Source organism: Anopheles funestus, chromosome 2RL (genome assembly GCF_943734845.2).
Source record: "Anopheles funestus chromosome 2RL, idAnoFuneDA-416_04, whole genome shotgun sequence".
Taxonomy (NCBI): Eukaryota; Metazoa; Arthropoda; class Insecta; order Diptera; family Culicidae; genus Anopheles; species Anopheles funestus.
This window is the reverse complement of record NC_064598.1, coordinates 99,540,886-99,560,451: the sequence shown is the minus strand read 5'-3', so window position 1 is coordinate 99,560,451 and position 19,566 is coordinate 99,540,886. Positions and strand designations below refer to the sequence as shown.

The following is a 19,566-nucleotide window of genomic DNA, read 5'->3' as shown; positions in this document are numbered from 1 at the left end:
ACGCTGGAAGCATGTGCTCTCTATTATTTACATAATAGTTCATAATAGTATAACAAAAATAAAAAATAACATTTAATAGATTTTCATATTTCACATTTCTTAAGACAACAGTAAGGAGCAGTCCTAAAAAAATAAGGATTTTCTTATTGTAGTGTCGGTTTTACAGTAATGTATAGTTTTATTTGCTGGAATAACCTTATACACTAAGCTTTCTTTTCGAATTTAATGCCGATGCTTTATTTTCGAATTATAGTTATGTGTTTAACTACCTAATTGATCTGTTTAATATATTTTTCTGTTAGTTTGTAGAACTTTGCTTTGTTACTTACTGTTCAGGGAAAAGTAGAGCATAAAGTTAAATTAATTAGAATTACTTTATCACAGTATCAATGAAATTAATGTACAATTCTGTTGCAATGAAAATTGAATTACTTCTATTGAATTAATTCTAGAAATACAGTACAACTTAAGCGGGTTTCAGCCATTTCTGGCGTTCCTTAACATTGCTTACCTTATAAAGTTGCACTTTATACTTCTTTTCATTTATTGAATGATTGAAAATCTTTCTTTGTTATCCCTTATCTAGCGAATGTCAACGACGGCTTGCAAAAACTGTAAATGAAAGATCTTCTTCATGTCTATATGTGAGACAGCTTTCATCATTTCGACGATATTGCGATATCACAAAAACATGCAAAGAGACTATTTCAAACAAATTAATTCGCTCGCTCGTAATCATCAAATTTATTAAAGAGGTTCTCACACACTAAAGAATTTAAAAGCCAAACGTTGTTGTATTCATCTTGAGCATCTGCTTAGACGCACAACACGATAATGGTGGGCAAAGATAGATCATAGTGATATCTTGGGTCAAACCTATACCATTTAGGATATTTTTTCAACTTTAACCCTTCGTCTGTTCTTTAGTCTGTGCGTCTTTAGTTTGGGGTACTTGTTCCACCTGAGCGCGTGGTGATTGTTTCTTTGGTGACGCTTGCGCAGATCCTTTGATTTGTGGTTGTGAAGGTCCTTGCGGACCTTTCGTTTGTCTAGGTCCTTGCGAACCTTTCGTTTGTGGAGGTCCTTTTACCTGCGCTGGAGGAGTTTTAACGGCAGATTTTGAAGTTTTCGTTGTTGGGGTACCTTTAATTTGGGATTGTGGATGTTTCGCTTCCGGAGGACCTTTGATCTGTTTTTGTGGTGGTTCTTTTTCACCCTTTGCGGAGGGAGTTTTCTTCTTCGGCGAATTTGGACTTGGAGGATGCTTATCTTTCGGTTTTTGTATTTTTTCCGGTTTTTGACCTTGTGGGGGATTTGATGGTTTCTTGACTCCTGATGTCTTTTGAGGTGAATTTGTATGGGGATGGTTTGGAAGTTTCGGAGCTTGTTGTTGCTCTTGAACAGTCTGCTGGGGAGGTGTTTCTCCTTTTACCTGCTGACTTCGAAATTGGACTGGCTTTACTTCCTGAACTTGTTGTGAGTCTTCTCGTTTCTCCAGTGCTCTCGCATTAGCTGTAGATGTAGAAATAAGTATTTTAAGATACGGTGAGGTTTTGGGGGAAGGGATGATGTTATTGGTGTTTTGATTAATTTACCTATTGTTGCTATACAAATCAGAATTATCAATCGCTTCATGGTTGCCAGCACTCTAGACTTGAGTTTTCGAAGACTTTCTAATGCATTGTAAGGTAGTTTAGGATAACTACTATTTTTATAGTGCATTTAACAATTCTTCCGTAAAAAATCGATTGGTCGCATTAGTTAGTGTGGCATGAGGCGTGAAAAAATAAAATGAAATTCTTATTGTTGGCAATTAGTTTTACAAGACGGGTACTTACTGTGCAAATTTAACAAGGATACTGGAAAAAAGTTTGCATAAATGAGATTTCAAGCAACAATTGATTAACAATTGGATACATTTATAATGGAAATGGAAATGAATTGCGTGTATTATACATTCTCGCTTACACGGCACTATGTTTAGTTTCTGATCTTGCTCTAGGTGTAAAGGTATGCACAGGATGATGAAGTCTTTCCGATGTATTCAAAACTCCTTAATTGACTACAGTCATAGAATTTGCGGTACATGTATGATTCATTCAATAAATACAATTCCTGAATATCCATTGACTGACGAAATACTGAAGAGTATATGCACCATAATGCTTTATAATGTGTAGTATGTCAGTTTAAGAGTATAACGAAAAATATGAAAAAAAGCTTGTTGTTTAAGCAAATGTAGAAAAATTTTATTTGATAGCTGTCATACAAAGGCACCCGAAAGATGAAAGAGCTGTACTGCGCTTTTCTCTGATAACCAGTATCATAATGCAGTGGTTCTTAACTGTGATGACGCCTAGGTTCATCTTTGGACGGGGGCCCTAATCCACCCATCCAATGCTAAAATTAGAAATTGCAATATGAAAAAAGCTGATTTTTGAATTGTATTTTGCTGGAAGAACTACGTACTCCACCATGTCTTCCTGGTGGAGGTATCCGGTATCGTAGATGATGTCTGCCCAACCCATGGCCTTCCTTCGGTTGAAGTGCTTCAGCTGACGTGACAGTGACGAAGAGATATGCTGTTGGTAGGATAACATAATATACATTATACATATGCAAATATTACAAATACCTATATGAAATGAATGCAAAAAACTACCAATTGCTGCCAACAATGCCGTGATGTATTTCATACTGACGCTTGTCGCTTCCCTTTGACAGTACTACACCACCAAGACGTCCTTAAAATAACTAACTGATAACTTTGGCTGACTATTTATATATTCTCTCTTAAACAGATTAAATTCATGCAGCACTAAATAATTCGACATGATTTGTAGTTTGTTTTTTAGTATTTTTTATTACACGCACTAATTGCGTTATAAATTTTACACGTGTACTTTTTTATAGTAGAGTTTCTAGAAACGACTTTTTATTTCATCTGTACCCTATTTTGAAGAACTTGTTGCGTAGATCATCGTCTAACTCAAGTGAATTTATCACTGATGATCACATGATTTCAGAAATGAATAGTACAGACGTTTCATATCCTAGACAACACATCTCATCCGAAATTGTTAAGAGTAATGTAGGCTGAATCTACCAATAGTAAAACCAGTGAAACTCGTACAGATTCCAGCGATGATGTAATATAAAGCTAGAGTATCTCGAATGGTACTCTGTCTGCCAAAGCGTATTCCAATAACCGGGATGTTGGGTTCGTTTTTAATAATGAACACTTTATTTGATTTTGTATTTAACATGGGTCATAATAGGGGCAAAATGTTGGACATCGCGTTACGCTGATGGGTTCTTCCTTGTTATTGCAGTTTTTAACCGTGATGATGATTATGTCCATGCTGTTCACAATCACCCCATAGGCACCTACGTCCATGTGCGCGCAGCCTTTCAGGGCGTGGCTAAAATTTTGATAGACCAATTTCACGTTTATAAGTTTTGGATTATTTTCGGTATTTTAAACCACGTACAGGTTTTCTAGGCTCCCAACACTTTCCATAGAGGCCTGGTGTGCAAGGTCTCTTATACTCTTTTTCTACCTGTCGTAACAAATGTCTGTTCAACGCATGGTGTTCTCTTGGATGTTGTGATTCAGCAGATGTTAAAGTGATGAACACATATGCTGTTTAATGGAGAACGTAATGTTAAATATCAACAAATGGCCGATGTAATGAGTGAATGCTAAAATAATTTACCAATTGCAACCAACAGTGCCGCGACGTACTTCATGTTGATTCTTTTCCCTTACGTTTGGTTCGATACAAACACAAGAACTTTCTCAAAAAAGGTTTCATTGGCTGATCTTTTATATACACTCCTGTTGTAAATAGTAGTCTGATTCGGATCGTATGCGTATGCGGATCGGAGATTAGTAACATACAGATTAACTCTTTTAATTAATTCGGCATGATTTAGAATTTGTTTGCGTTAGTAGTTATATGGTATAATTCTCCATGACAACGTTATCGTTTCCATGGACCTTAAAAAGCACAAAAAGGGTTATGTTTCAGTACTACAAAGAAAATTAAATGTACGACAGTAGGTGGCTATTTTACGGTAATTGTATGCTTTTCTTTTCATGAGATCGAAAGGTGATATGAAATATATGTAAGTTCTTGTTGGAGCCTGCTGCAAAAATTATCGTACCTGGTTACTGTCACTCTCCTCTCTTGAATCAATCTCATATTAAAGGCATTTCTGGCGAACGCATCAACGTCATCATTGCATCTCAATGTCGGGACCATCAAGCCTTTTCTCTCAAAGTTATCGGTAAAGACTTCACAGGTGGGATTGTTCGGTCTTATTCTAATGACGTTACCAGCTTGTCGGAATATGGGAAGCCTACGTTGCACGATAGTGACACGTAGTTCCGGCAGTAGTTCAAAGATGAACAATTTTAACGATATATAGTTGGCATGAAAAGGATTTTATTTAAGCAAAACCAAGAAAACAATAGAGAACTTTCATAAGAAGAATCCCAGAAGTTCCCATATGAACGTCAAGTAATCTTCAAGCAGGGTATTGTTGATAGTCCCAACAAAATACAATATAGCCTATAGTGCATAGAGGAAGATAATCATGAAATTAACAAGCATATCTTCAAATCGATGATCCTGATGTGTAGTATTGGAGTTGCATATATGGTTGAACCGGCATTAGGCATCATATAACATCAGGCACCCGTTGTCTATTGATGTTGTTGTACCTGGTAGTGTTGATGTTTTTGTTGCTGAAGTTTCCTGCCAAACTCTTTCCATTGTTCCACTTGCTTCTCCTGCTGGAGCCTTCTTCCAATCTGTTTCCATTGTTCTACTTCCTTCTGGTGTTGCAACTTCTTTCCGATCTGCCTAAATTGTCGTTCTCCTTCGACATAATCACAACGTTCAGGGAATATCAGGCATTGGGGGTCTTGTGGATGGTTCCGTCGTGGGTAAAACTGCTGCTGCTGCTGTTGGGGCGGCTGTTGTGTTTGGTCTTCGGAGTCATCGCCTTCGTCGCGTTGTCTCCGCTGCTGGGGCGGAGGTTGTTGTGTTTGCTCTTCACAGTCAATGTCATCTAAGGTACAATCTGGGGCACGTCGCCTGTGACCCCACTGCTGCTGCTGCTGCGGCTGCTGCTGCTGCTGCTGGGGCGGAAGTTGTTGTGTTTGCTCTTCACAGTCAATGTCATCTAAGGTACAATCTGAGGCACGTCGCCTGTGACCCCACTGCTGCTGCTGCGGCTGCTGCTGCTGGGGCGGAAGTTGTTGTGTTTGCTCTTTACAGTCAATGTCATCAACCGTACAATCTGGGGCACGTCGCCTGTGACTCCACTGCGGCTGCTGGGGCGGAGGTTGTTGTGTTTGCTCTTCACAGTCAATGTCATCTAAGGTACAATCTGGGGCACGTCGCCTGTGACCCCACTGCTGCTGCTGCTGCTGCGGCTGCTGCTGCTGGGGCGGAAGTTGTTGTGTTTGCTCTTCACAGTCAATGTCATCAACCGTACAATCTGGGGCACGTCGCCTGTGACCCCACTGCTGCTGATGCTGCTGCTGCTGGGGCGGAAGTTGTTGTGTTTGCTCTTCGCAGTCACCGTCAGGGCCTCGTTGTCTGAGATTGTTCGTGTTATGATATTGATGCTTTTCTTTTTGAAGTTTTCTTCCAAGCTGTTTCCATTGTTCCTCTTGCTTCTGCTGCTGTAGTTTTCTTCCAATATCCTTCGAATGTTGTTCTTCTTTTTGCTGTTGTAATTTTCTTCCAACTAGTCTAAATATTTCTTCGGCGTGTTGAATTTGTTGTTGTTGTTGTTGTTGAGCTCTTATGAAATTAGGCAATTAGGAATTAAAATTAGGAATGAAATTAGCTTACCAAGGTCTAGGCGATCACACATTCATGTTACCTTTGAGGTTCAATCTGAATCTCCTGCTGTCCTTTTATGCCACCTTGGTTTTGGAGGAATAACCTTGCCATTTCAGGATTAAAGGCACCATGAAGCGGCATGAAGGTATCGCTTGCTACAATGGAAAAAGTTAAAAAGTAGGTTTTTTAAATATTTCCGTGAGGAAGAAGTACAGAGTTACCGAGGTAAACAATGGAAACAATAACGCGATATGAGTACTTACCAATCGCCACCAGGCAAACCAGAACTGCCAAAGACTTCATGTCGACGACGATTATGTGATGATACGAAATCAGCACGCTGTACTGCTATCGAGCTCGCCTTGGATTTATATAGCAGTTTGGCGGGAATGAAGAACTAATACATATTTTCTTACGGTGGTTGTACCAGCAGTACATAACATCGATCATATTGTAACATTGTTGTAAATTCTTTCTAAAATAATGTTAACATAGCCTATACAACTATACGCGTGTTGTTGGTCTTGTAATTAATAGCAACTACACTTGATAAATGCAAAACATGCATGTTCAATATTCGCAACAGCTAATGTGATCTCGAAGAAATGGATGAAATTGTAGAAATTGTTTGTAGCAGGTTTGTAGTAGGAAAAATTCTGTTATTGCGCTCGCGTCTTTCACGAAAGTTCGCTTTTGCGAACAAAAGTAGCTCAATTTTTCATTCTTTTTTTATTTAAAACATTATTTGAGTGAAAAAAAAAGTTATTTTCACAAATTTTCATTAAAATAAATCAATATTAATTTTTATTCTAAATTTCCCCAAAAAAAACTAAGGCCTTACAAAATTTTCAAGATTTTATATTTTTCTTATTTTTTCGGATTTTTTATTCTTTTTTCAATTTAAAGTATTATTTGAGTGAAAAGAAACTTATTTGAACCAATTGGCATTAAAATAAATCAATTTAATTTTTATTGCAAAATTTCTCAAAAAAATCGTAAGGGGTAAGCCTTATGAAATTTTCGAGTTGAAAATTTTTTTAAAATTTTTTTTCTGGTTTTTTATTCTTTTTTTAATTTAAAGCAATATTTGAGTGAAAAGAAACTTATTTGAATCAATTGGCATTAAAATAAATCAATTTAATTTTTTTTGCAAAATTTTTCAAAAAAATCGTAAGGGCCTTATGAAGTCCCTAAGGCCTAAGCCTTAGACCACGTAATGTTCCACTGTCCACGGTTTGCTCGAACCCAACACGAGATGCAGCAGCAGAGCCACACCCGCTTGACGATAGAAAATCTTGCAGCGGAAATGTGTGCCAACAGCAACACATGGGAAGCAGTCCGGACCGCCGCAAGGACCATCTTCAGAAACCTCCAAGTGAGATGGAATGAGGAAAGTCCACCTACGGCCAGACGGAGACGACAACAACGACGGCGGAACACGGAACAAACGGGACCGCACCAAAGGATGACGACAACGGAAGCAGCAGCAGCAGCAACGAGTAACCAGAGCAGCAGCAGGAGCTAGACCCCACCGGAAGTAGCGGCTACGGACGGGCGGAATCAAGCAGCAGCAGCGGAAGGAAGGCACGAAGCAGCAGCAGCAGCTGAGACAACTAGGACGGATGACGCAGTGGCAGCATTGGAAAGCAGCAGCGCGTCAACAGGATGGGTGCATCGCACAAACGTTCCTGCATGGAGTACTACGCACATCAAGCGCATCGGCAGGGTTCGGATCAGGTCGAGGAGTGGTTTAGTTAGGGTCCCATCGGCTGCCGGGTCCGCTTCACGGGCCCAGCGTCACGATGAATCCCACATAACCCATCTCGGAGGGATTGGTTTGTAGCCGCAAGCCGCCCTTCGAGGTGGGTACCTTTTGAAGGTTCCCTCCCCGTTAACAAAAAAAAAAAAAAAAAAAAAAAGGCCTAAGCCTTATGAAATTTTCGAGTTGAAAATTTTTTTAAAATTTTTTTTCTGATTTTTTATTCTTTTTTTAATTTAAAGCATTATTTGAGTGAAAAGAAATCTTTTTCAACGAACACCTATTAAAATAAATCAATTTTAATTTTTTTTTCTAAATTTTAAAAAATAGCAAAGTTTACCTTAGAAAATTTTCAATTTTTTTTTTATTTATTTATTATTTTTTATACTTTTTTATTTAAACCATTATTTGAGTGAAAGGAAACTTATTTCAACAGTTTTACATTTTGCATTAAAATACATCAGTTTATACAATTTCGCTAAATTTCTCAAATATTGGGTCAGTAACAAATTTTGCAAGTTCCCTAGAACGATTTTGAGCTCATGGCTGGGGTACTAGTTAATGGTTTTTTTCCAAGGTATGGTAATGGTATAGAAATCTGTTCTTACTCTTTGTCAGAATTTATATATTTAGCTGATTTTATTACCGTTCTTTCCTTACGTGTGTCATTTATGCATTTTTAAGAAGGTGTTTTATAATTACATTTTTCAAATCATTTTCATTGATGTCCTTTCAGTATTGTTTATGACCGAATTAAAACATGTTTTAACTGAAGTCTAATTGTATCGCTTTTGACTATTATTATGATATTTTTGAAATTGGATGTTTGTTATCCATGGTTAGGAATTAAAAGGGTTGAATGCAAGCTGTTGAAAAACACAAAATAATAATTTATTCGTACATGACAAACTTGTCTGGTATTGATATTAGGAGCTTGTATTGATATGAAATTGTTGGTAAAATCAATCTAACAATTCCGGTCGGTTGGAAATCTATCTACATGATTCATGAGACGTCCTATGTTAGGTTTATGTTACCCGACCATGGACATGAATGTATGTCCATGTATGTCATGTATGTCAGCAATTGGTCTAAGCAATGGCTCCATGACGATTGGTGATATAGCTTCAACCATTGCGGGATTTAGACTATGCATACCAAAATGCGGTTCGATTAAAGGACATTCCATAATTGGCCAAATACAGATCGCTGATCGATGCAGGACGCCTGCGTTTGCTGTAATGTAAGTAATATTTAAAGCAACAGGTATCGAATGATGTTTAGGAATTTGGACTTACCCATTGCAATACAACAGAGTAGTAGCAAAACTCGCTTCATTATGTTTTCCGATAGAAGTGTCGCTTTCAAACAACAATGCAAAAGTGAAGAATAAATGGACCCAGACCGATGTTTTATAGTGGTTACTAAAGGAAAGTTCTTTTTCGATGGAAATTAAGCCAGGTTAACCCATGATAATTATGAGGCGTGGTATATTTTCAGAACTTCACGTAAAAATAATAATGCATTATGCAATTAACAATCAGTTATGGTAATGCGTTACGGTAAAACTTCGTTTTGAGTATTTGATACTATTGAAAAGGTTTTGTTATTGGACAGTTTTTTCTCTCTGGGTAATTAAATTAAGTTTGAGGATAGTTCATTTCAAACACATTACCGAAACCCTGCTTGCTGATATCAATATATCAAATAAAGCACAATTCATGAAAAAATAAATTTTATTCGTGCACTGACTGCGTAGAAATATCCATTACGAGTAATATTTGTAGTTTCAATTTCCATAGAAGAACAATACAGAACAAATCTTTCAGCTACAAACCAATGATAAAGAATTAAGCGAAGTTTTTAAAATCAAACTATAAAAATTCTTTACGAATTTTTTTTTGATGCGATACACTTTTATTTCAAATATTTCAGCTTCATTTTGATTCGAATCTCAAAATTAAGAGAAAATGTTTTGTTTCAGTAGAAATGCGATAAAGTTTAAATATTCGGAGATCTGGCTCTACGGCCAACTGAGATTTGGCAGAATTTATCTTCGGGTAGACAGTTAGGAGGGGGTTGAACCATCATAAGGCGCAAAGAAGATGGCGATCGGATAACATCCTGGGTATTCGCTAGAAATATAGGAAGAGTCAAAGTTGATGATGTTAGCTTAAACAACCATACTCAGCTTACCCAGTACTACGAGGCAAAGTAGAATAACAATAGCTTTCATTTTTCGACCTATAAAAACACACCCGTGAATCGTTTTGCAACGATGATGGATGAACGGTCTTTTATAGCCATTCTAGAAGAACAATACAAACAAGAAATTGTTGTTGAATTTGAGGTGGATTTATAACGAGCGTGATGTTTAGTAGCAGTTTAAATTAAGCAGTTTAAATTAACACACAGCTACCGGAACGTTTTTGAGAGATAAGTTCTCAGCGGGTTTAAAGTTTAAAAAGGTTTGTTTGAAATTGTCTGATTACAAAAACTACAACATTTTATTGAACAATTTGCCTATTTTATACGATATGATAAATTAGTACTACTGTATGAAAAAGAAAAATATATTTCCGATATATCCTTGTTCTTGTCGGTTAGGTATTCGTCTATATGGATCATGATACGTGTTTAAGCGCTGGTCCTACCCTATGAAAGGCCTTACCTCACAATCCTTTTCTCCATACATGCATGGTGGCAGTGCATTTACACCAAAAATACGATTGATATATCTATCAGCCACTATAGATGAATAAATAATATTGCCCCAACTAAGTGGTTGTCGTCGCGATTTTTTTGAAAAACCTTCTATCATTTCTATCACTTGATTATGTTCGGCACAACCCTTCCGAAATTTGCAGCTCTGCGATCGCTGTCTTCGGTAAATTGCAGGAATAGGCCATTTTGGCTCTACTTGGCCCACCGTAGTTGTGATAAAAACTGTAATATAAACTAAAAGCGTTTACTCTCTGTTATGTATGCCTTTTGGAAGTACGGACTTACCTATCGCAAATAAACAAAGTATTAATGCAACTTGCTTCATGATGTTGTGCGATAGAAGTTCGTCGTTTGCAGGCGATGAAGACAACGTTCGTTTATGAGCGGTTTAGATGACTTCTGCAGCAGCCCAAGACCGCGAGTAGTTGTAGCTTGGACTAAGTAAGTCGTTAAGAAATCATCACCAACACACTATAGGCGCAGTAAATGGTTTTCAGCCTGAACTGTGTAAATTAAAAATATAAGAATCAATTAACGATGGCTTAAATTATAGCATGGTAAATAGTAATATGCATCGCCACCAAAATCCCGTTTTAATTGTTCCATTGTCCGATTACTGGTTACCAAACAATTGGAAAATAAAAGTCGAATAATACTTCAGTCAAGTGATAAGTAAAAAAAACGACAGTAAAATACTACCGAGATCAAAGTGTCATAAAGAAGAAGAATGAGTGATATCATGATGAAAAGAAAGTGATATCATGATGAAGAATGAGTGATATCATGAGTGAAAAAAAGGTTCTGGTCATGTTATATGTAATAGCAATACTAGTAAACATTAATAAACGTTTATCCAAAGGTTTTATTAAATTATGTATTACATTTTATGCTTTAAAAATAGTTATATTTAATTTCACTTGCGATTTACGTTGTTAAGGCTTCAACAGAAAACGGATTGAAACATAGGACTTTTATTTGAAGCTATATTTTTTTTTTGGAAATCGATTGAAATAGACTAACGTAATAATGCATTGCTTACTCAGTATCCAAGGATAGAAATGGGGATAGGTGGGAACAAGGGAAGAAATTTGGAGTACAATTTATTGCACTCTGTGTCTTTGGGATCGCAAATACGGCGAGGCGGTTTATTTCTCAACTGCATCCGGAGCAGCGATTCGTCTTTGAGGAAATATTCAACAACTTGATTCACGATCCAAGACACTAGTTTTTCAATGGCTTGTATGAGTATTTCCCTGCTTCGCAGTGACTTACTATAATCGACAGTATAGTCCCCAACTTGTTCTTTGTTGGTCGGCCATGCAGATGGGTTAAGGTGGCACTGTATATCATCAGGATGACAGAGTTGTGGCGAGATACGTGGTCGAAAAGCCACTTGAGCATTTGCTGGAAGGATAATGTTGATAGGATGTTGGTATATAGATGATGTATGTAATTTTAAAAAGGACAATCAGCTCACCCATTGCTGCAAAGCAAACAAGTACTACTATGAAAGCTTTCATATTTGATCTCTGAACATCAAACAAGTATTATAACACTTGAATGAACGCTCTTTTATAGCTGTTATTGTCTTTGATAAGAAATTATGATCATTGATAAAGATTTGTTTCAAGCGTGATGCATAGCTGTTCAAGAGCTAGCAAAATGAAAGGTTTATAAAAACTCGAATTATTTCGTGAATGTTTGTAGTACAACAAATTAGAATATATCAACAATAATTCATATCGAACCAAAAGATTTCAAATCATATGAGACTTACAAATATTAATCGATCTGTTATGGTTACTAGTTAATCGGCCCCGTATACAGGAATACGCAATAGATCTACGTAATGCTCAAACTCCAAGGTGTACTCTATGAAGTTTTCTTCACATGCAGTAGAAGATCTTTCAATGTTCAAAAATTAGAAGATTTTGATGGAAAGCTTTAGAAAATTCCGCACTGGGCCTCTCTTCAAACGTACCAAGCGTAGGGTCGATTTCCGAAAAGGAATATTCTTCGAATTGCATGACATGTATTCCGCATTCTACGGAAAAAAAATTAAATTGTTGAATGAAATGTCTACGCTGTCTAAGTCCAAAATGCGTTACCCCTACCCAATAAGATCAATTTAAATTATTATATGAATATTAGTATTATTATCACCATCTTGACTAGCTAATGCTTTTCTACTGGACGGATATCAACTAGCATTGATTTCAATTCCCTTTTTGTGGCACTCTAAACTCAAGAAGTCGCGATTACTGCCTTTCCTTGGCTTTATTTATCCGTAGCGAGATAGTCAGTCCTATAAAATATCCTAGAAAATATCAAATCTTTCGGTGAAAACAGCTATGCCAACAGTGCAGTAACGCTGCATAATGCACGTTACATTTAGATTTTAGTATTTTATATGTAGAACCTGAATTTAAAACAATAATAAATATTATCCATTCCCGAGTTGATAAATAGTTGATTTATTCAAATAAAATGTTGATTTTCGTATCGCATCCGCAGTGAATTTTCACCAAGAATTAAATCAAAAAGTGATACAAACTGTTCACTCACACCCCAAATTACGGTCCAACATCTGGACACCCCAAACTACCGAACGTGCAGTGTGGTATGGTATAAGTACGTTGACCAATAAGTCTATCAACTGGTGCTAGAGATGAGAGAATAGCAGTGCCCACACCTGGGTTCTTTCGTAAGTCTACTATCAAAATGTCTGACAATTGTGGGATTTGATTGTCTTCGGGACAGTAACCTCCAGGAATACAGCGTTGCTGATGCTGTCGTCGGTAGATTGCAGGAATAGGCCATTTTGGCTCTACTTGGCCCATCGTAGTTGTGATAAAAACTGTAATATAAACTAAAAGCCTTTACTTTTTGTTATGCCTATGCCTTTTAAGGAGAACGAACTTACCTATCGCAAATGAGCAAAGTATTAATGCAACATTATGTCGCTTCATTATGTTGTCTGATAGCGCGTCGTCGGTAAACAGCAATGCAACTAGTGAACACTAGATTGCCTCAGACCAATGTTATATACTGGTTAAGGAAGGAAATTCAACGCTTGATTGTAACTATATTTAATTAAAGCATGATAATCGCAAGGCGTCAAAGCGTAGTTAATGCTATAACCTTGAAAATTCATAATCAATTAATCATGTGTTCAATTACGGCAATTAGGCAATTAGTATTCGCATGTTATCATTGATCATCGGTCATCGATCAATCGTAGAAGATTTCGAAATGGTATCAAGGATAACATGCGGAAAAGGATCTACTATGTATCAGCACTAAGCTGACGAACTACTCACCAAACTATTACGCTTCCAGCGTTACGTTTTTTTTACCACAGTGAGTAGTGGGTCAAAAATTGTCAATTTGTACTTTACGTAATACTTAAATCATCCCTTATAAATTACATTTACAGTAAAATTTATATTTGAAGTCTTTAAGAAAAGTCACTTAAAATTGCTTGGGGAAGGTCGCTAACAAAACCTCCCATAATGGAACAATTTATTTGAAGATTGAATCGATTGAACTAATCCAATAACATACGTTTTATACAATTGGTGGAGGCACGGGTAAAAATGGGTACAATGGTAAAAATGGCCTCACCAAATTTTTCATTTTCTCTTTTTTCTTTCGGTCTGCTTCGGTTCGGTTTTTGTCGTTTTGCATTCGGCGCAGTGATTCTTCTTGGGAGAGCAATTCAATCACCTTATTCACGATCCAAGCCACTAGTTTTCCAATGCCTTCGACGGTTGGTTCAGCGCTTCGCAGTGATGCGCCATCAGGGAAAACATAGTCCACAATTTGTTGTACGATTGACGCGATCAAATTACCAACATTCGCGGTATTAATTGGCAAGGATCTTAGTAATGCTGGTGGGCTAATGTGACACTGTACATCATTGGGATGACAGAGTTGTTGTACGATAGGTGGACTAACGTGACACTGTACATCATCGGGGGGACAGAATTGTTGCAAGGTTGGCGGTTGGAACTGAGCGGTTGCTGGAAATGTAGAACGTTTGACATATAAGATCATGAGCGTAATATGAAGATTGAATCTGCTTACCCAGTGCTACAAAGCAAACAAGTACTATAACAGCCTTCATTTTTGACGTCTGGGAACAAACCTGAGAACTGTGGTATGGCAATTCTATGAGACGATCTTTTATAGTTGTTCTAGCACGGCAATTTAAACAAGCAATTGTTTCAAGATGAATTTGATTTTCAGTCCGCTTATGATGTGGTTATTAACGTATTGCTAATCATCTATATAATGGGTGTAATGCAGTGTTTCATACAAGTAATGAAGGGTAACATAAATAAACAAAAGTGTCATAAATGGCGATTCGCATATTTATGACTCTTTGGTATAGCTTGTCGCGATGCCGATTTCGGTTGTCTTTCGAGAGTACCGGTATTCGACAGTAGCAAATGACATCTAGGCTATTGCCTAGAATGCATACCTATTTGTCTACTTCCTAGGTCGTTACTTTATGAAGGGAGTACCTATATTGCTGATAGCTTTGTTTAATTTACAAAAATATTACGTTGAATTAATTTTAAGCTGACTTTTCTTCCTGGCTCGGTGTGTGTATCACTTTGGTGACTTTTATACCCTTCCGAATATTCAGATGTAAGCATTCGTCCAACTGGCAGGGTTTGCACGTATGAGCGGATAACATCTTTAGGAAAAGGTTTTCATTGTTCGTGATCAAGGGGAGCTTGGAAATAGTTAGACTATGAATGAACTGCATGGTTTATAGAATGAACATTAAATGCCGCAGAATAAAAGTCTGATGAGTTATAAGCAAAAAACCAAACACAAAATCATTAAACAAAGAATTAGAACTTTACAAAGAATATAATTTGCTGCTTATCAGTATTTATTCACCAATAATCAATAGAAGTGCCTAGTGTAACACAAATTATTGAAGCATTCAATTTGCATCGCACAGCATTTCTCCCTCAGTATGGTCAGCAGTTGGACTAAGCGGGTTGTCAGCGGGGTATTGTATATTTCTTAGCCAACTCCTCCTGGTCTTGTCATAGGATTACCAAATTGAGCAATGACTTCATTGACAACCCATGATACTAGCTTTCCAATGCCATCTATGGTTCGATCCTCATTGCCTGGTGCAGTACCGTCAGGGAAAATAAAGTCTACAATTTGTTGTACGAGTGAAGCGACCAGGTCCCCAACATCGTTGCTATTCAGTGGTCTGGCTCTAGGCTCTCCTATTGGATTGAGGATACAATCGAAATCATCGGGAGGACATGGCAGCAAGGTAGGAAGAACCTGAGCGTTTGCTGGAAGTGTAGATCGTTTGAAATTTAGATGATGAGGTTGATTTGAAACCGCATAATAGGCTTACCCAGTGCTACAAAGCAAGCGAGTACTATAACAGCTTTCATTTCTGGCGTCTGACAAATCTTGACGACTACGGTATAGCTCTTGAATATACGAACTTATATTAGCAATGGAAAGGAAAAATAGTTTACAATTGATTTTGCTTGTCGATATGCTTATGGTATGGTTTAATGTATCCGAATGACTTGTGTGTTACAATGCATACATCATGCTTTAAGGGTTTTATTAATGGTTTAATTTAATAATGAAAGGTGTAATAAATAAACACAGGCGAAGTTGCTAAATTTTTAAATATTGAAATAAATTTAGCTAGACAATTATTTCTTCTTCTTGGCTTAACGACCTTACAGGTCACGCCGGCCATTTCTGGCTTACTAGACTTATTTTACCACGTAGCCGGATAGTCAGTCCATGCTACGGGGGACGGTCCGGATGGGATTTGAACCCGGTCCGGCCGTGTGGACTGGCGCCGTTTATCACATGCACCACCGGGCCGCCCCAATTATTTATTTAAATTTATTAATTAATTTCCACATGTGAGTGGAATTTCCCAATATTTGTAATTCTAAAATGTATGAGGTAACAACCAAAATGATGTGATAAACTCATTATCGCGCAACGTATTAGATTTGCTAGATTCCGATGTACTGATCACGTCAGGATATTGAAACTAGACCATCAGTGCCAGAAGTATTTTTACATCTATGTGATCAACAGTCATAGCCCGTAGACAGAGGACTGCTGTAGCAGGCACCCCTGGTATTAAGATAAGAAAATTTATACAACATCTTTGGAATAAAAGTTGGCGAAAAGTTAACTTATGCAGTTGTTAGGAATAAAACGCTTTGGAAATTGCCGAACATTTGCATCACATTGGATGTATCACACATCATTTATCATTCAATACAATAAACTGGCGTTTGGTCCATGCTGCTTGGTATAAAACACTTGTGGTTTAACTTTAGTTTTTAACCTACTCCACCTGGTCTCGTCATCGGATTACCGAATTGATAAGCTCTTCGCAGTGATGTACCCTCAGGGAACATATTGTTCACAATTTGTTCTACGATTGATGCGACCAGATTATCAATATTCGCAGCATTTGATGATGTACGTCTGAGAGTTTCTGGCCGGTGCAGGTGGTACCTTATATCATCGGGACGGCTTCGTTTTCCCAAGATGGGGGGTGGGAAACCAACCTGAGCGAATGCTGGAAGAATAAAACGTTTGTAACATATTTGAAAATTTAAAACGAGGTTTACAGCTTACTCAATGTAACGAAGCAAACAAATACTATGACAGCTTTCATTGCGTTTGAAGGCACAACAAAGCACTATGGTATGAGCATTTGTTTTGGCAGTTCTTTTATAAAGATCATACCAGAGCAATGCACAAGAAATAGTTTATAGTTAGATTTGTAACTAGCCGTAATATACGACAGCATCAATATTTCGCAAAGCAATTTGTTTGATATATTTTATGATTAACCTAGTGAAAACAATAGACTGGAAAATAAATAAATAAATTTATTTACTAACATAATGCAAAGTTATGTTACGCGAAAGACGTTATAGAACTGAATTTTATTAAAGTAAACTATTTATAGATCATCTTGATGTCCTTAAAGGAAAACAGATATATACATATACAGTAGAAAAACTTGTTACATCGTTTAAACAAATAATACAAAGTAAAAGTTTCATTAGCGAGAGAAATGCGTTTGTGTTATTATATATAATTTATAAGAGTTAATTGCTCGTGAAACTGTAGATAATAAATTATAAATTGAACTCATTAATGAATTACACCTGATAGAAAGAGAAAATCATTCGTTCATCATAGTTTTATCTAATTAAAAGGATCACAGTAATGATTCCTCGAAATCAGTCATATTTAATCATATAGGTGTATAGTTTACAGTTAAGGACTTGTAAATGCTTGTAAGTGGGTTGCAAGCGTGCAAGATTCATACAGCCACGACCTATAGATTTAAAACCTCAAATAAAGTTTCTTTTGAAGATCCTTTGACAAAGCAAACGTTACAATAGATTTCTTTATTGTTTAAGTTTTCAGCATAGTATTCAGTTATTTTTCCTATAAGCCTGTGCCTTATGACCGTAATATTGCTCATTTCCAGATGGAACATCGATAGGTACCTTCATCTTAATGGGAACTTGGATTTTGATCGGTTTGATGTTTTGTCTGGGCATATGCTTGGGCATTCGATTTAGATTTTTAACTATCTTCGAACCTTCAATGTGCGGAGATTTGAAACTTTGACACTTATGTTGAGATGGTTTTGTCTGATGATTACAGTCCGCACATTCTGTAGGATGTTTTTCTGATTCTGAATGAACCACTACATTCACGTTTAGTACTATTGGGATTGGTTTGGAAGAAACGTCTGACTTCTGCTGGGATAATGGCGTTGAATCAGTTGGAGGTAGGGTGCTGGATATGTTCTTGCTAGGGTTGTTCGGATTAGGGGCACTTGGCTTGGAGCTCGGCTTTGAAGCAATTTGGGATTGGGAAGCAGTTTGGGATTGTACAGGTGATTTGACTATTTGAACAGTAGGTTTGGCAGTAGTTGATACTAAAGACTGCTTTTGTAGTGTTTCAATAGTTTTTGATTGCGGGGCCTGATTGATAAATGGTACATGCTGGGTTATATCTCTGACCGATTGTTCATCATCATAGTTAGGTTCAGAATCTTCAGGATCGGTAGGGACAGTTGTCTCCATTGGCAACTTGTTTTGCTGCCGAACAATTCGCACCAGGGCTGGAAGGTCATTTGCCATCACAGCAGACGACGGGTACATCAGACCTACATCAGAACAGAAATAGTTAAAGTGAACAAAACAGAAAGAGGTTAAAATTTTCGAGAAAATGTTCTTACCCAAAGCAAAGAGCAAAGCAATGAATACGTCCATAGTTCAACCATGCACTAGAATGAGGTGTGCAAAATATGTACAGCTGCAATAAAAGGAATAGCAAACTGTTGCTTTTGAAGCGAAATCGATAGTGTTACAAACGTTAGTGTTGTACTTGGCCGTACACCGTGTTATGTACTTAGTCCCACTGGTCAGGTGAAAAACAAACAAAATCGATAAGCAATTTAACCTTACCTAAGTGTTTGTTGTAGCAGGTTTAGCATGGTTTGATTTATGAACGTCACAATATGTTCCACTTCCACTTCGGAAGACGCACTTCCAGACGCAAACGGATCGGGTTCTGAAGCATTTAAAACCGTCCAGTCGAAGGCCACATGCATGGTATGTTACGTTAGCTCCCTCACAAAGGCCTTCAAACTGTCAGGTTGCTGGGCCAATCTTGGCAAGAATCCGTTAAAACCACCCCGAAACCGTTCGCAAACAGACCCGTGGGAAATTGTTACAACGCATCAGGACAGAAGAGAATATTAAAAGAAGTTCTACAAAAACCAAAAGATCCAAATTTGCTTCCAACTAACACATTTACCAAGCATTGTGACCGAAAGCAGCCAACATTCCATCACCGAACATGAAATTCGATCCGAACGGTAGTGCAATTTTTCAGTCAACTTTATGGCTTTTCCTTTGCCGCCAGATCGGAGGCAGAGTTTTTATATTAAATTCTACTGCTAGCCCCCGGCTGCTAGCTGTTGCTTCAGCAAAACTGCAAACCAAACCACGAACTGATACCCATTTGCTATCGGTCACTTGTTAGTGGAACGATGCGAGGGTTTTTACGGAGGGTTTATGCATATGCTGTGGGTCCGTATTGGAGACCTCCGGTCGCATCGAATGTCATATGTTTGTTACAGGAGAATGTGGCTCGTTCTCGTACTCAGGGAACAGG

At 37.5% G+C, this 19,566-nt stretch overlaps 6 protein-coding genes and 1 long non-coding RNA gene across 13 annotated transcripts; all 7 read right to left on the bottom strand.

Moving 5' to 3' along the window:
• Positions 1–720: 720 nt before the first annotated feature.
• Positions 721–1,707, bottom strand: LOC125763576 (basic salivary proline-rich protein 4-like). Its single transcript, XM_049426888.1, has 2 exons — positions 1,596–1,707; positions 721–1,512 (listed from the first exon to the last, which is right to left on the bottom strand). The coding sequence occupies exons 1-2, from the start codon at positions 1,633–1,635 to the stop codon at positions 905–907; spliced, it is 648 nt and encodes a 215-aa protein (XP_049282845.1). The 5' UTR covers positions 1,636–1,707; the 3' UTR covers positions 721–904.
• Positions 1,708–4,426: 2,719 nt separating this feature from the next.
• On the bottom strand, positions 4,427–6,232 carry LOC125763488 (putative uncharacterized protein DDB_G0271606). Of its 5 annotated transcripts, none has more exons than XM_049426733.1 (4): positions 6,122–6,232; positions 5,899–6,013; positions 5,196–5,816; positions 4,427–5,081 (listed from the first exon to the last, which is right to left on the bottom strand). In XM_049426733.1, the coding sequence occupies exons 1-4, from the start codon at positions 6,159–6,161 to the stop codon at positions 4,709–4,711; spliced, it is 1,149 nt and encodes a 382-aa protein (XP_049282690.1). In that variant the 5' UTR covers positions 6,162–6,232; the 3' UTR covers positions 4,427–4,708. The 5 variants fall into 5 exon arrangements, with proteins under 5 accessions (XP_049282690.1, XP_049282689.1, XP_049282686.1 ...); XM_049426732.1 differs by having other exon boundaries at positions 4,427–5,262; positions 5,353–5,816; XM_049426729.1 differs by having other exon boundaries at positions 4,427–5,300; positions 5,391–5,816.
• Positions 6,233–8,331: 2,099 nt separating this feature from the next.
• Positions 8,332–13,383, bottom strand: LOC125763597 (uncharacterized). Of its 3 annotated transcripts, none has more exons than XR_007418354.1 (5): positions 10,627–10,789; positions 10,289–10,575; positions 9,814–9,925; positions 8,916–9,752; positions 8,332–8,853 (listed from the first exon to the last, which is right to left on the bottom strand). XR_007418354.1 is itself a non-coding variant. In XM_049426937.1 (5 exons), the coding sequence occupies exons 1-4, from the start codon at positions 13,308–13,310 to the stop codon at positions 9,619–9,621; spliced, it is 567 nt and encodes a 188-aa protein (XP_049282894.1). In that variant the 5' UTR covers positions 13,311–13,383; the 3' UTR covers positions 8,332–8,853; positions 8,916–9,618. The 3 variants fall into 3 exon arrangements, 2 of the variants coding, with proteins under 2 accessions (XP_049282894.1, XP_049282895.1); XM_049426937.1 differs by lacking the exon at positions 10,627–10,789 and adding an exon at positions 13,265–13,383 and having other exon boundaries at positions 10,289–10,563; XM_049426938.1 differs by having other exon boundaries at positions 10,289–10,563; positions 10,627–10,788.
• On the bottom strand, positions 11,297–12,137 carry LOC125763630 (uncharacterized). The gene is made up of 2 exons (XR_007418359.1): positions 11,819–12,137; positions 11,297–11,745 (listed from the first exon to the last, which is right to left on the bottom strand). It is a non-coding gene; the product is annotated as an uncharacterized LOC125763630 (long non-coding RNA).
• A 449-nt stretch (positions 13,384–13,832) lies between the features above and the next one.
• LOC125763604 (uncharacterized) lies at positions 13,833–14,537 on the bottom strand. Its single transcript, XM_049426948.1, has 2 exons — positions 14,428–14,537; positions 13,833–14,363 (listed from the first exon to the last, which is right to left on the bottom strand). Exons 1-2 carry the CDS (start codon positions 14,465–14,467, stop codon positions 13,909–13,911), a joined length of 495 nt encoding a protein of 164 aa, XP_049282905.1. The 5' UTR covers positions 14,468–14,537; the 3' UTR covers positions 13,833–13,908.
• Positions 14,538–15,223: 686 nt separating this feature from the next.
• Positions 15,224–15,838, bottom strand: LOC125763613 (uncharacterized). The gene is made up of 2 exons (XM_049426963.1): positions 15,734–15,838; positions 15,224–15,668 (listed from the first exon to the last, which is right to left on the bottom strand). Exons 1-2 carry the CDS (start codon positions 15,771–15,773, stop codon positions 15,382–15,384), a joined length of 327 nt encoding a protein of 108 aa, XP_049282920.1. The 5' UTR covers positions 15,774–15,838; the 3' UTR covers positions 15,224–15,381.
• A 1,914-nt stretch (positions 15,839–17,752) lies between these two features.
• LOC125763566 (uncharacterized) lies at positions 17,753–18,777 on the bottom strand. Its single transcript, XM_049426879.1, has 2 exons — positions 18,626–18,777; positions 17,753–18,553 (listed from the first exon to the last, which is right to left on the bottom strand). Exons 1-2 carry the CDS (start codon positions 18,657–18,659, stop codon positions 17,811–17,813), a joined length of 777 nt encoding a protein of 258 aa, XP_049282836.1. The 5' UTR covers positions 18,660–18,777; the 3' UTR covers positions 17,753–17,810.
• Positions 18,778–19,566: the final 789 nt, after the last annotated feature.